This window comes from Phalacrocorax aristotelis, chromosome 1 (genome assembly GCF_949628215.1).
Source record: "Phalacrocorax aristotelis chromosome 1, bGulAri2.1, whole genome shotgun sequence".
NCBI classification, from domain to species: Eukaryota; Metazoa; Chordata; class Aves; order Suliformes; family Phalacrocoracidae; genus Phalacrocorax; species Phalacrocorax aristotelis.
The window spans coordinates 201,494,003-201,509,738 of record NC_134276.1 but is presented as its reverse complement, the minus strand read 5'-3'; the positions used below and the strand labels follow the sequence as shown (position 1 = coordinate 201,509,738).

The 15,736-nt window shown below is 38.3% G+C and overlaps 1 protein-coding gene across 1 annotated transcript in view; it reads left to right on the top strand.

Annotated features, from left to right (window-relative positions):
• Positions 1-15,181, top strand: part of GRAMD4 (GRAM domain containing 4) — an 82,952-nt gene extending 67,771 nt beyond the window's left edge. The window contains exons 11-19 of the mRNA XM_075081296.1: positions 157-228; positions 1,575-1,618; positions 1,722-1,831; positions 3,122-3,276; positions 6,680-6,827; positions 7,279-7,372; positions 8,410-8,494; positions 10,176-10,244; positions 11,244-15,181. Coding sequence (XP_074937397.1) covers positions 157-228; positions 1,575-1,618; positions 1,722-1,831; positions 3,122-3,276; positions 6,680-6,827; positions 7,279-7,372; positions 8,410-8,494; positions 10,176-10,244; positions 11,244-11,345 — 879 coding nt within the window. The 3' untranslated portion in view covers positions 11,346-15,181. The remainder of the gene's footprint in view (positions 1-156; positions 229-1,574; positions 1,619-1,721; positions 1,832-3,121; positions 3,277-6,679; positions 6,828-7,278; positions 7,373-8,409; positions 8,495-10,175; positions 10,245-11,243) is intronic.
• The last annotated feature ends 555 nt before the right edge of the window (positions 15,182-15,736 follow it).

Below are 15,736 nucleotides of genomic sequence, written 5' to 3'. Positions count from 1 at the left end.
TCTGAAACAAGGGAGGAACTTGGTAAATTTAGAGACTGTTTAAAGTGAGAGGACTATTGCCAAGAATGTTGAGGGCTCACCTTGTCTTGATGAGCTTTGTAAAATACCGGTTTCAGCTGAGCTGAAAATTAATGGATTGTCTCTTTCTTGCCCAAGGAACCCCCAAAAGAGGACCTGACTGTGTCTGAAAAGTTTCAGCTTGTTCTAGATGTGGCTCAGAAGGCGCAGGTACTGTGCTGCTCTCAGACCTCTCTGGCTGCTTCCTTAGAAACAAGGAGGTTCATAGTCCAGGTGGTCGAAGGATGTTGTTATGCAATGTGTGAAAACAGACACTCAAGCAATATTTTTCTTGCATAAGGGACCTTTATCTGTGAGCAAAAAAAGTTCTCTGTAAGGTTCCTGGAGCTTCTGAAATGGCACAGTGCTTCAGTTCTCCAGTCACAGCTCTGAGTGAGGTCTGGAGGGGAACAGAAGCAGCTTATGACAGCTTTTCCCCACATAAGCTTCTGATAATGTAGATCAGGTGATGAATCTTACCAATGTACTAGAGTGTGGACCCACATCCCAAATCTGCTAGTCACAAAACTGGTGCAGGAGGCCCTGTTCCTTCAAGATTTAGCTGAAGGCTGTATGTTTAGCTATGTTAATTGAACAGTTTGTACAGCATCTCTGAAATAGCCTGTTTTAAACACCACCACCATCCCTGCCCCAGCCCTGAAATCTGCTGCTTGTGTGGAAGAGGATGAAGGAAGGTTTTCTCCCAGCTCCATCAGTTTGGCCAGCTACCCTAGCAGCTGAGTGACTCCACCATGCAGCTGAAGTGCAGCCTTGTGCCGCATCTAACAATGTGCCGCTGCTAAAGTAGCTTACCTTTTTCTTGCCAACTATGTACGCTCTTATCTTTCCTTCTGGTGGTGGTGCATATGTTTATATGAACACCTTTGGATATTTATTGGGAAGGTGAAATTTACAGGTGCTGTGACAGTAGGGATTGGTCAGAGAAGATAGCTGAATAACCCTCTTAGTCCTGAGCAGAAGTCAGTTTGCATTAACAATTGTTGGAATTATGTGGAATCTAGTAACTCCAAGGGCATATTATAAATGCCTACCTATAGTGGTGTGTTTCCAAAGAATCTAACGGTCCAACAGTTGGTGAACTCAGTCACCATTTCCTGAAATTTCAGCGCTCAAAATGAGCGAAGAAAATTCCCATTTTGTTACCTACTGACAGAAGCTCTTAGCTTTTAGACTGACAGCTTAAATTAAAATTTTTGCAGTGATGTAAACACTTTTCAGTCATGACAGTGGGGTCATATAGCTGCTTCACTTCTAACAATCATGAATTACAGAACAAAGTGTTAAATGAGGTGGAAGTCATTGAGTATTGCTATTCTGTTCTGTATTTACTCAGTTGTGAAGTACATAAATGGCTAAAAATGAATTTAAAAACCCCACCACTTCTGGGAATTGCTTACTACCAACAGAGTAAGACCACTCTGATGGTTTCTGTTATGCGGACCAAAAAAAACCAAAATAATGCAGGACTTGGTTTTAATTCTCTTGCTTCTTAACAGAACCTTTTTGGCAAGATGGCAGACATACTGGAAAAAATTAAAAAGTAAGTTATCTGACATAAGCCTTCTCCCCCCTCCTTTTAGAACAAGATTTGATCAGTGTCTGGAATGCTACTAAGAAAATTTTACTTCTTTTTTTGTTTTCAGCTTGTTCATGTGGGTCCAGCCAGAAATAACACAGAAGCTCTACATTACTCTATGGGCAGCTTTTATTGCATCCTGCTTTTTGCCATACAGGATTATTGGGCTTGCAATGGGTAAATGCAATAAATAATTGACCTGTTAGAGTCTAGGCTTAATGTGTTAAAACTTAACGTGATCTTAAGAAGGAGAATTCTATAGCTTAGGAAGGAAAACACTGTATTAATACATAATGCAGTGTGTTAAAGTATTTTCATATGCTTGGCATAGTTTGTCATGTGCATTTCAAAAACCATCGCTAAATATATAATATAATAAGAAAGACTGGATAATGCATTCACTCCTTGAAGAGAGGAAGTTTATGAGCTCTTAAAAGAGGTCTTCAGACTGTCAGCTGTAAGGCTTCCAGGAAGTTCTGTATTTTGGGATTTTTTTTGCTAATACATTATTGCAAATGGAATATGTTGGACTACATAGAAGGCACAAAGGTGACAGGGTTGGAAAAAAATTAAAGGGTTAGTGGGATTACTTGTAAAACTTGGAGGATAAGCTGGAGAAAATGAACAGATTACTGTGGGTGAAGTTGCAGATACTTAAACTTTCAACTGGGAATTGGGAAAAAAGGAATTAGGAGAAGAGGGTTCTTGTTACAGCGTGAGGCTGTCTTTTCTTTAAGATATGAAGCCACGTCCTGTGAACCAAGAATTCTCCCTTTTTTTTTTTTTGTTAAAGTAATGATATGATCAAATGAGTAACTTTTAGTGGCACTGAACTTCAAACTGTGTTAGCTTGAATATAAACATAGGTTTGCTTGAAGTGGCAATTGAATTAGATGTGTGAGACAGTATTTTTTTACTCTGACTCTTAGAAGGAGATCTGAATTGCATTCAGTAAAGTTTTGAGGGAGTATTCCAAGCGTTTTTCGATCTGGGAGAGTGCTAGAAAATATCTTGTGTAAGATAAGAGGAAGTACTTGACTGGAAGATAGTTTAATGTAGTACATGAGAGCCCTCTGTTGCCATTTAAATTCTGGCAGGGAGCTGCACAATTTAATGCTCTCATGTGCTTTCTGCTTTTGAAGTATATCATGTTTTCAGAATGCTTCTGGTAATAAGGAATGTTTGTTTGAATTATTTTAATGTTATTCTGCATAATAAGAAGCTACATAAGCAGTTTAAAAGAACTGGGGGTGGGGAGGAAGGAACGTGGGCAGGGGAAGAAAAGAAAAATAATTTCCTGCCTTTGGAAGAGGAATCAAAATATTAAAACCAAGAGAATGGTTTAGCACTGTGACTGAAGATACTTACAGAATTTGGTTTCATTCATGAACTTGTTAAAACATGATCAAAATAGTGATGTTCTTAAAGCCCCTTGAACATGCATATGAAAGTGACCTTTTTTTTCAGGACTCTATGCTGGAATTAAGTTTTTCCTTATTGATTTTATCTTCAAACGATGCCCCAGACTAAGAGCTAAGTATGATACTCCTTATATCATCTGGACTAGTCTCCCGACAGATCCTCAGCTCAAAGAAAGGTCTAATGCTACAGTGTCGAGACGGGTAAGGCTAATAAATCTTTTTGTCCCTCTGTTCCCAACGTCTGAAAATCGGATCCCTTTCTCCCTTCTCCTTTTCCGCAGTGACTAGAGCACATTGAAGGGAAGATTAATTAAATCCTAACAGTCAGTGTTCTTTTTTTATTATTATTTTCAAGATCCACAGAGTTTTTATATGGATTCTGTTTCTTGTATGAAAGGAATCTATTATCAAAATGTATATATAAACATGTATATGGATATCTTAGAAATTGTATGAAGCTAAACACAAAAATAACATCATCCATATTCGTATCAATTTCTGTAGCATACATTCTGTGTGATTTTATTGTCAAAACTTAGTCTTTTTGTATTCCCTTTCTCTGTTCTCAGACATTCTCTTTTAGTGGAAATGCATCTGCTTGCATAGATTGAAGAACAGCTAGTTAAAAAAAAAAAGGCTCAAATATAATATACAGCTTACTAATGGGCTAAGCATCAATAGAGGTAATAAAGTAGTTTACAGATTTAGGCATTATGTCTTACGGTTATTTGTGTTAGATGACCTTTTAGCATAGTGGTGATAAATGAATTTTTTACCATGTTGGTACTCCAGCAGTATTTTTTGTTGTTGTTGTTAAAATCTCATAGTTCAAGATTTAAGTGCTGTGTTTTGTGCATCTCTGAAAATTATTTTGGGCCCTGACATGATAACTGAAAAGCAACTCATGCTTTTCCATACCCCTGAATTTGTCAATGTTTATTTAAAAAAAAAAAAAGAAGTTGTAATAAAACTTAAGTCTAATCATGTTTTAGCATTTGCTTAGTGCTTCTTATCACAACATTTATTTGCATTCATGGGGTATCTGACTACTGTCATAAGCTCCCTGACTAAAATGTGCAGCACTTAGCAATAATTCAGCCTGGGTACGCAACTGGAGAGCAAAAGGGACAAACACACGAACCCTCGGTTGTTAACCTGTGAAGAAGAAAAAGACGACAACACAGGGTTCAGAGGGAGATGGAGCAGTTTGTGGTAAAATAACTGCAGCATAATGTGAGTATTTCAGGAGGAGGTAGAAGAGGAGGACAGTCTCTGACAGAAAGTGTCTCTATTTTCCAAGGATGAGAGAGGTGAATGAGCGCTTGGACGGAGCCATCTGTAGACTGTATTTCTCTTGCTTGCAGAAGATGGGCTTAAAGTTTCTGTGCCTCTTGAGCTTACAGGTTATTGTTCACATACTGTGGTGGTTGTAGCAGCTTCTTGCTGGGTCTCTCTAATCTGCCTTAGAGGTGAAAAGGCTCTGAATTGCTGAACTTGAATCCATAACCTTAGAGAGTAATTATCCCTTCTGGCTTTTCCTTACAGCTTAAGTTTTGGCAAGTAGACCAGGGCTTTAGAACTGCTTTGTCTGACTTGATGGGCTTGGCTTGTCTCCCTGGAAAGGATGTGCAGGAAGGACGGCATCATCTGCTTCCAAACGTCTTTGAAAACATTAACTTGGTGTCAATAATTTTAGACAAACTTTCCTATTCCTTGAGAGATTTATGGGAACCTCGTAGTATAAAAAATAGATTTTTGTACAAAAAGGCAAAAACCAAATATGTTTTTCATTATGTCATACTGAAGTCTAAACAACTTTTTTTAATCTCTTTATATAATGGGTAAGTAGAAAGCAGCATAGCAGAGAGCAGGAATAATCCTCATTCTAGCGCAAAAAGCATTGGGCCTCTTGCCCTGACCTTTTGTACATTTGGGGCCATGGAGCTTCACCTGGTTACGTGTATAAGGAGCCAAATAACTTGTCCAAGAAAGCCTTCCAAAAATTAATCTGATCTTTAGTTGCACAGAAATTGCTGGAGAAGCTGGTATTTTCCTTGGTTCCAGGGGCTCGATCATTGCTAAGGGCACAGCAGAGGGGCAGTAACTGAAGCAAGAGCACAGTTATCATCAACCATTTGCTTTCCGTGTCAACTTTCTTTATTCTTTTCCCTCGAGGCATCGTTGTATTACAGTTACCCCAAAAGCTGGATGGTAAATACCCTCTGTCATGCCTGTTTTGTCAGTCTGGTTTCTAGTCAGCGATTGCAGTGCGCATTTTTTCATGTGCTTTGGATTTCTTTTGTTAGCACTAAATCCTGCAAAGTGTCAAGTGTTGCCAACTTACGTGCAAAAAAAAAAAAAAGCAGCAGAGGCTGGTTGGCCTTCCACAGCATCGGGCCTTTACAGAAGGGCTTAGTCCTGAGCTTGCATGTTGTCAGTTTGCCAGTTGTTTAACTGCATGTGTATGGTGGGACTGAGAATGGAGCTGTTAATGCTTCAATGACAAAAGCCAGCCTTTGGAATCGTGTGGTGCCCCACCAAGATGAAAAAGCAAATGCAAGCAAGCTTTCCAGAAGAAACTGCCTGCTGTCCTAGAAGCAAGGCTTGTTTGCTAGGGCAGCCTCCAGTGGTTCAGGAGCCCTATTTAAAAGTAGATTTTACTCAGGTACTTTGGTTTTGAGAACTCAGTGCTGCTTTCCCCCCTCCTCCCCCAAGGATGCTGACCACCATTCTGATTTTATTTCACATGTCAACTCTCTCAAAATTCGGTGCATCTTTAAAGCAAAGAAAAGATCAGTGGCTTTAACGCAACCTGAATAAATTGAACTGGTGTGCTCTAACCACCGATAACTCTTCTTTTTTACATTGCATTCATTGTGTGTAGTCTCTTGGTTTGCGAGCAAGATCTTGCAGCTTCACGCAGTTCATGTTTTATTCTATGTATTATACTGTTAAATAGACTTCACTTTTTTTTCCCTTTTGTCACTGTCACATTTGTGTTGTTTGTTTCTTTTCCTGCTAGCTGTCAGGGCATGAAAAGGTATGGATCCTAGTGTGGAAAACTTCCTTTCAATTTCAGAATATGTGTTCCTAATGAGCTGACGCAGTTTGGTGTGGCTTTTTCTTTGTTTGCTCTTTTTTCTTTCTAAACTTACTTTGTGCAATAATATTTTATGCTTGGTCTGTCTCTTGAAGACAAGCCAAGTATTGATATTATATTAACTGTTATTAGTCCCACTAGTATAATAATTGGAGTTGTGTGCAGTGACTTAGCTGTATCTAATCAGATAGATCCTTTACTGTAGAAGAATGGTAATTTAAGATAGGTACATCTAGCACCATGTGCTTTCACCCCTGCGAAGGGCGTCCATCAAAGGGCAGCACTTTGAAAGGTGATCTTCAGGTAGCACATTAGAGCTTTGTGCTATTGCAATAGTATAGTGCAATAGTCCAAAGCTAACTTTATTGAAGTAGTTAATGAAAATTGCTGCATTGCAGGTTGGTTTGTTTGTTTGTTTTAGGAAGAATAGTTAGCCAAGTTATTTTTAAGAGCACAGTTTAAATGTTGCTGTTCAAATTTTGGAATCTTGTTATATTTCTGCAGCTTCAAACAGCAGCATCCAGAAGTTATGTGGGCTCAAGTGCCCCAACCGGAATAAGCAAAGATGAAGACACAAGTCGTTTTCATATGACCAAGAGGGGGAATTTCCATGAAGTTTTTAACCTGTCGGAAAATGAGCGTCCTTTGGCAGGTATTATGCAACAGGAAGGCTACATTAGTAGAGTATTTTCTAAAAAGCAAAGGATAGTTTAAAGTTGAATTCCCTTTCTGTGCAATGTACTGGTATAAACTTGTGATTTAAAAAGACTTGCTTTAAATTAGGATGAATGGAGACAGTTTCTTTCATTCCTCATCCTTACAGTTCTTTGAAAGAATGCACAGCCTGGCATGCCTTTTGTGGTAATGCAAATGAAGTAGTCAAATTAAAAACCACCCGCACAATTATTCCCTTTGTTTTTTAAACCAGTGATAAAACACATGTTATGACGTCTAAAAACACCTTACCTTGGCTTTTCTTTGTAAACACTTCTAGTTTTAGGCACCTGAAGTTTAATTTTCAGTGTATTCTGCTGTTTTATAAAGAAACTGTTGGGGGTAATGCCCGTCTCTTAAAGTAAGATTTCTTGTTACGACTTTTTCAGTGTGTGAAAATGGCTGGCGCTGTTGCTTGATTAACAGAGACAGGAAGATGCCTACAGACTACATCAGAAACGGAGTTCTTTATGTCACAGAAAAGTGAGTCATTGCACTCCACACGTTTCTTAGGAGGGAAACGCAACAGGCAAAAAAAATTGCATCTAAAAGTAATTCTTCAACAATATTTTGAAACAAAAATGCCTTTTCATGGTGGTTTAAGACCTCAGGAAAGCACTATAGGAGAGGGAGAGCTGAATGTGGGGTGCGGTAACGCTTAACAGACATGATTTTGCCTTTGAAAGGCTTGCATAGGAATGGAGAGTAGCTCTAAGTAGTCAGTTGTTAGTAGCTTGATGTGGATAACATACTATCTATATATATACTAATAAATAAACCTAAAAGTATATTCTGAGAATTGTGATCAATGTCTATTTGGCAAATACGCTTAATTTCTTTTTTTAAAGCAAATTGAATGTGTGGCTTCCTTGAAACGATGTGCACCAAAAAGAAGATAGAAATTCAAGCCTTGATTTCAAAACTAGTACTTGATTTTTATTTGTTTAAACTCTTACTTTACCCCCAGCCTCCCAGGGCTGCATAACTATCGTCACTACTGTTTGGGTCTTGCACTGAAATTCCTTTGCAGTGTAATGAATGGAAGTAAAGCTCATCTGTATGCAGCGTCACCTACTGATGGAGACCACTCTCCAGTGTTTAGAAATCTGAGTTTTTGTCTGCATCACAATAACATGAAACTACTGCAGTGTTTTCCAACAATCTTCTTTATAAGCTTTTTAAATTTGGCATTTCAACTGTTTAAGGACATACCTGCTTCCTGTGTCTTTAAAATGCTTGTCAGGATTAACCATTCAGTGCAGTAATATAAATGCAGGATTCTTTAGTGTGTATGTACCATAAGTTCTGGGCTTTCAGACACATGAGCCAGTTGCTATAATTTATAAATATTTGCTCTAAGTTAGAAGCCATAACTGAATTGCTTATTGTGTGCCTCATTCCTTTTTTTGAAGCTGATTTTAACCTGTGAGATTTGATACTTCAGAAGTGACAGGAGGGGTATTGAAAGCTTTGTTTTACAATACTCTATCAAAATAAGAATTTTCTTTCCTTGTCTTCAGTTACTTGTGCTTTGAAAGCTCCAAATCCGGCTCATCTAAAAGAAATAAAGTTATAAAGCTAACGGATATAACAGATATTCAGAAGGTATGTCTGTTTTGTGTTGCAAATCGGGGAAAGCTGGTTTTCTGTTCAGCTAGTCATGTTTTGCTTTTCTGCTTATGTTATTCTGAAAAAAGCGTGCCATTGATAATTTTTAATAGGTAAAGTGTAGTTCTTTGATCAAGAATATTTCCCAGAACTGCTTGTTTAGCCATTTGGGCTCACCACAAGCAAGCTCACTATGAGCATAAACACAAAGTAGTTTACTAAACCTTTACACTTCTGAATTACTTTAAAATTAAAGTTGTGTTGTTTTTTAACTCCTGCATTGACTAGAGCTGTGTAGGCTTTAAGAAGATTTATTGTTAGCAGGAATTGTGTAATACTAATTTCAGTTTGGGTGTTGATATCGGTGGATGCACAGTCTTAAATGTAGGTGTGTTGGAGGGAAGAGGGATTATTGTCAGTGGAGAAAGGTAAATCATTAGAATAGCTAGACTGGATCGGGCTGTAGTTTCATCATCTATATTGGGTTCCCATCACTAACAGAGGCAAGAAGTGGATGGTTGGAAGCATGGCAAATGTGATCCTTCCTCTGGTCGAGATTTACCAGCCTGTGGTCACCAATGGCTTTATAGGTGCCTTGCATCACTCTATATGGCAGTTAACATCACTTCTTGTTACTGTCTTTGAACTTGTCCTAGTCTTAAACATAGACACCCCTGCTTTCTACTACATCCTGTGGCCGTGAGTGCCACAGATTAAATCATGCCATGCAAAGGAATACCTCAGCCCGGTGCCTGCTGCTTAAGTACCTCCGGATTGTCAAATGAATTCCTTCTATTTATATCATATGTCTGTAAAACAGACAACTTATGCTCAACTTGAACGTTCCCTTTGGAATTAATAATTTATATTGATGGATTTTAAACATTGTACTTAAAGTAATGCTGGCTCATTGTTTAATACGTCTTTACTGCCTTAAAGGTCTTTTTGCATCTGTGTAGTTTTTCAGTGAAGGTGAGACAGGGATCGTGCAGCCAAGCATAAAAATGTGCTGCACCTCGTTTTATTTCAGGGTGGGGAACACAGGCCAGACTCAGGGTCCCTTCCCCCTTAGGTGTACTTCCCTGTTCAGCCAACTGTATTCCTTCTTAGCATTACAGCCTTTCTTTAAAACAAAACAAAACCAAACACACCCAACAATCTATACATACCTTGTTTGTCTATTTAATTTTGAAAAAGAAGCTTTTTCTGGTCTGCTTGCTGCTCCTTTGAACAGTGGGTGAATGGTACTTCGAGGGAAACCTCTAGGTGATGTTCCCAGGCACAGTCTCATGTACATATATAGACGTGGGGCTGGGATGTACTGCCTGCCTCCACCATCCAGCTGCTGCTGTGGTCCCTGGCAGCGTGGCTGGGCCAGCTCCCACGCACTGTGTGGTACCGGGGTGCTCAGTCTGGGACCGGATCTGGTTCCAGCAGGCAGGGTGGGTGCCACGGTGTGTGGGAAGAAGAGGAGAGGCAGGTTCTTGCTCTGAGTGATGCTCAGCCCATTGACTCCAGGGTCAGAGAACAGCATCCGGCCTCTTCTTGTTTGCAGCAGAGGTCTGTTAGCTGTGTTGGGGAGGATATACCAGTGACAAGTTGTGTAACCTTCTCAGCACCTTTTGCAATGGTTCAGTACATAAGATATCTTTGATCTGTGAATTTTTTTTCTTTTTAGTATAAAGTGCTCTCTGTTCTCCCGGGATCAGGGATGGGAATTGCTGTATCAACACCATCTACACAAAAAGTAAGTATCTACCTGTATCTGTATGCTGTGTTTGACTACTTGCCCTTTTTGACTTCCTTCTCTGGCTAGCACCAGCATAAAGGGGTTTTTTTCCCTCCTTATGCCAGTGTTTGCCTTTTTTTTAATTATCTATTCGGTATATTTGTCTTCAGAATTTTAACGTTTTAAACATTTTAGCTTGTTCTGCTGCATCTGGACTATTTTACTGTAACACTTCAAGATTTGTTCCATCCTTTCTGCTCCATTATTTCATTACCTCCTTTGACTGTTCCCTCAGCATCCTTCATTAGGAGCATGAGGGTGCTCTGCTGTGTAGTCTGGAACAAAAAGCTGATGGCTTGAGAGTATATGTGGGTGGAAGGACCTGATCCTCAGATGCAGTTTTCTTGTTACAGTCTTACAGTGCTAAAGAATTAAGCTTCTCTAAGCCTCAAATACCCTTTGGGCGACTGAAGCTTTTCTTAACATATGACTGAAGCTTATTTTAAACTAATCACCTATAAATAACTTTTCTCCAAGTCACACGACACTTGTACCAGGCTTTCTGCTTGTTGTTTTGATATTGAGAAGCACCTCTTAATTACAAGGTTGAAAATGTTCATGTTCATCTACCTAAATAAATATTCTATGAGCCGAAACAAAGAGTCACTGATAAAGATTGCTAAAAATCTTTAATGGAGACAGAGATCATTCAGGAAAACATCATGCACTGAGCAGATGGAGAGGAGAGAGAGTTGAAGTGTGCTCCATTGCTAATACTCTGTGCAGATGCATTTTATGCCATGACTGTTTTAAGGAGATTGAGAAGTAGAAAAAAAAAATCTTAGAAACTCTGCCATATATGCAAGGATTTCAGAGCAAGGAGAAAAGGATTTTTGTGTCTTTAATAATGCACTTCGAGTACAGTTCATCTCCTGTTCCTATTGATTTGGCCAAAACTATACCGAAAGGAAGATTTTTCTTTCCTGGACTGACATGATCTTTTTTTCTGTTATTTAGCCTTTGGTGTTTGGTGCCATGGTACACAGAGATGAAGCTTTTGAGACAATTTTCAACCAATATGTGAAAATAACCTCTGCATCGTCAAGCAGTGACAGCTAGTATCTTAGAAGATCTAAAGGAAACTTTCTTATTTTACAACTTGGTAGTGAAAAAAATGAACATCCTCATCTATTTTGCAATAATTTTTCTCGTCTGGTGGTTTATATTCTATCTGTTACATAAATCAAGTGTATTTTATATATGCCTTCATGTTTGTTTTTAAGGGTTTTGTAAAAAAAAAAACAACCAAAAAAAACCAAACCAAAAAAAACAAAATGAAACAAAACAGTGAAAGTGCTATCATCACTATTAGCCTTGCACATTAAGCACTTTTAATGTTTATTTACTGACATTAAAAGCTGGGAAGTTACTTGGAGAACTGACTAGATAACAAAGTGAAACAGATTGATCCCTTTAACTCTATCCTGATATCACTGGGGAAACATTTGTCCCTTTATCTTAGTTATTTTTCCTCAAGATGTGAGAATGACGACTGCAGCAGCCTGAAGTCTTTTTCTTCAGCTCGGAGTTTTTAATTGGGTTCTTTATTAAAGCTGATAGCAACACCAAGGAAGTATTAGCATCTCAGTATTTCCATATTTATAATTGCACTTAAAATAACTCCTTCTTGCTAATTCTTGCATTGCAGAAGGATATTTTACCTGTTTGGTTAGGTTCAATCTTTCCTGTGTAGATGTTTAAATTACTTGTACAGTGAATTGGAGGAGAAAGTTTGTGACTATATCTTCCTTTCCTAATTAACTGAAGTGAGAGGAAGGAAGGCAGGCAGATGCTTTTTATAAAAGAGGGCACCAAAATGTTGTTCCTAAAATGTTAGGCATCATATATTTGTATTTCTGTAGATACTTGTCACAGAAGGGCTCAACTATCGTACATGCTGTATGTACAAGGTGTTTGTATGTTAATGCATTAAAGACTTGCAGGCTGTTTGTGTTGGGGCAGGTGGGAATAATTAAACTAAGACATGACTTTTTTTTAATTTGGCTTTTCTCTTGAGTTACCTTGTAATAAAATAACACTATAATATAGCAGCTGAAAGCACTAGTTCCTTTTCAAAGCATAATTTGAGGGGCATTGGTATGTTGCTGTCTTTCCCCTTGCAAAATTAAATTTCAGTAACAATTAAACCCAACTGCCAGGTAAAACAGGAAGGCTGTGCTCCTTCTCTAAACTCTCTCAGGCCTTTCTAGCAGCAAAGCACATATTGACCTTTGTCTTTAATATTGGAAAGCTTTTATACTGTATATAATAGCACCCACCTGAGAGGTTTAGAATTTTATTTGCATTTGCATGAAAGCACAGTAGGAGTTACGCCAAGCCTTCCAGTATGTTTTTTCCTTTGCTATGTCTTTTGAGTTGAGTAGTATGGATGTCTCCCAAAAAAGCAATGGAGATGCAAATTCTTATGTAAAAATGGGACTTAATGTCATAGATTTTCTTCTCTCTTTTTAAGCAGGGATTTTCTTTCTTTGTAGGGAAAGGGGTAAAATGAAGGAGGGAGAGGGGAGACAAATAACAAAGGGTGTTTAACTCTTAGCACAGGTTTTTTTTAATTAAAGTCTCTCAACAAATACAGCAGTAATGAAGAAGGTGGCAGTCAAACTGTACAAACCTTATTTCAGTCTGGCCATAAAGAGGTATGACATGAAGAACTTAATATGGACGTGATATGAAGAAATACTGTTGAATGCAGTGATTTGGTTGGGTATTGTAAAGTGAAACACTGATGGGGCAAAACTCTGTGCCCTGGGTGGAAATGTGAACAAGAACAGGGGAGAATCTACTGTAATGGCTAAAATGCTAATTTTGACCTCTCCCTTTAGAGTAGCACTTCAACGTGTCTTTACGTGACCTGAAAAAGGGGTACATTTCTAGCGCTTCCTTAGGTGTGGTGTAACTCAGGGCCTGAAAATGTATAAAATGTAAGTGAGGATGGTGGGAAGTCCATTTTGCCACCACGTAATGTGGATGTATCTTGACAGTTTATGGTTTCTTCCCTTCATGCATTCAGGTTTTAAGTTTACATAAAAACCCCTTGACCTTTAACTTTTCTCATCAAACCTACTTTAAAATCAATTAATGTCTTGTTGTAATTGCTGTGTATTATCATTTGGCTTTCCTTTCTAGAAGCTTCCTTGAATAGTGAGCGTGGCTAACAAATAGGCATTAAAATCGCTTAATGTTATATAAATCTTAATCAGATTCATTCATTTTGTCTTAAGAAAAAATCCCTTGGGTGTGTTTAAGATTATCCTTTTTTTTTTGAAGAAACAGAAAACTATATTTTTTACAGAGACCATGCTCTTTTTCTTATTTTTGTATCATTTTTCAAGTGTAATTTATACCTTCACTCTGATCGTAACAGCAGTTTCAGTAGGAAATTAGTTGACTTGCACTTATTACCTCCTCCCCCTCCCACCCTTCGCTGGTTGACCCTAGTATATAGGGTTGTCCTAGACTCTGGTTCCTGGAGGAGCTATAGGTCCTATGCTGATGGTGCCAGGACAACAATTAACCATACCTAGGCTTCGGAGAGAAGAAATCGTTATCCTTTTCCCAGACTGAAATGCCTCATGTGTACAATATGCTCTTAAAATTTTTTTTCTGATCAAAGAAATCAGAAACTTCTTATAAAATCTAATGTGTCGATGTTTGAAATTAACCCACACGTTAACGGTGTGAACGTAAAAATTAGCCATTCTTAAAGCAGTAAACCTACTGCAAACTGCAACGTAACATTGTTTCATTCTAAGATATTGAAAACAGACTGGATTTTTTTTAAAAAATAGTTGTAATATAACTGACAAACATCTATGTACATATTTTGCAAAGTTCACTTTACATTGGGTTGTCCAGGTTCCTGCTACGTAGCTGCTCCTGTGGCGTACGTAACATCAGAGACACTAGAAGATACTCCTGGTGTGTTTGCTCACAGGTGCTCCTGTGCTTTTCCTCCTGCTACACCCTCACAGGTTTGGAGGGCAGGAGGGGATGGGCAGCGAGTAAATACATACTTGACTTGTACAATTACACTGAAGTTCACCTTAAATTCCAATCTTCCTTCGTAGTTTTGCAGTATAGCCTGCTGAACTTCAGTAACAGGCTGGGTCATGCCACTTAATGTAAAGTGCTACTTTCTAATAGCAGAAAGTGATGTTCGTGTCATTCTGTCTGTGTGTTTGCTGTTTATGTTTGCAATTCCGTTGATGTCTGTGGTTCGTTGCTGGATCATTCACGTGTAATTGGATTTAACTTCTTTAGAAGTGCATTGGTTAGTTTGAGTCCCTTTTAAAGAGGAAAAAGAGGGAGATGAAAACTGACTGCTTTAATTCTTTATCGGTGACCATTTAAAATCAAAAGGCAAAAAAGCTGAAATATGAAATCATGCCTTTCTGTGCACTGTAGCTTTTGTGAGGCAAGATTGAATGAAACAAGCTATTTAGTAGCGACATCACACAGGACGCCAGCAGCAAAACCCTACCCTTGTTCCTGCAGACAAAGAGAAAAGAGATTTTACCCAATCGTGAAGAGATGAAAGGATGTACTTTTTTTTGGCTACTTAAACTTGTATTAAAAACACTGGTAGTTTTTATTGAATTCTGTACACTTTGGCAGATATTTAATTTCTACTAATCATTGAAATATAATGGATGTTAAAATTTTTATGTCTGAAGTTTGAGTCTATATTTTGAAGTTGTAAATAATTCATTATCAGTGTAACTTTTGTTTGACAAAAGACTTATACTGTATGAAGAATTGAAATAATGAGATGATTTGCCCTGTACATTTTTTAAGAAAATCTTGTTTGTTTAAAAAGTCTTGTATAAATTATAATTTTTATTTAAATAAACCTAAAAATGCTTTGTGCTAACACTTTTTATGAAGTTTAACTTGTCTATCAAAACTACGCCCGATTTCTTGAAATGAGGTGAGTTAGTGCTTTTTTGGCAGATTCATAGTCCATCACTGTGGGGGGGAGGTGGGTGGGTTTTCTTTCTCATGGCTTTTGAAGCCTAAGGAACATGCTTTTATTTTAAATAATCCTGTTAATGTATTGGAGAGCATATGTATATTTTTGGTAAGATCTTTGTCTGTAAGTACATCTGTTACTTTATATTCATATGGTTAATTTAAGGGATGAAAAAGCAACCAGCGATTTTTAAGATGCTGCCACTGCAGGAGGGCGTGGGTGACACAAGGCTGTCCACAGGAGTACAGGTTTTTACCTGCCGGAGTTCCTCCATGAAACAGATAGCTGCAGACTGTGCTACAGGTGGGCACTGGAGGTAAGAATAAGCCCTTTTTCCACCCCGGAGGTATGCAGGAGGTGTGCTCAGCAGAAGCGTTTCACATCCAGATATGGTGGCTGTTCTGCAGCACCTGCCATCACTTCAGCTCATCGGTCACACCGACACGTGCCTAATTGCTGC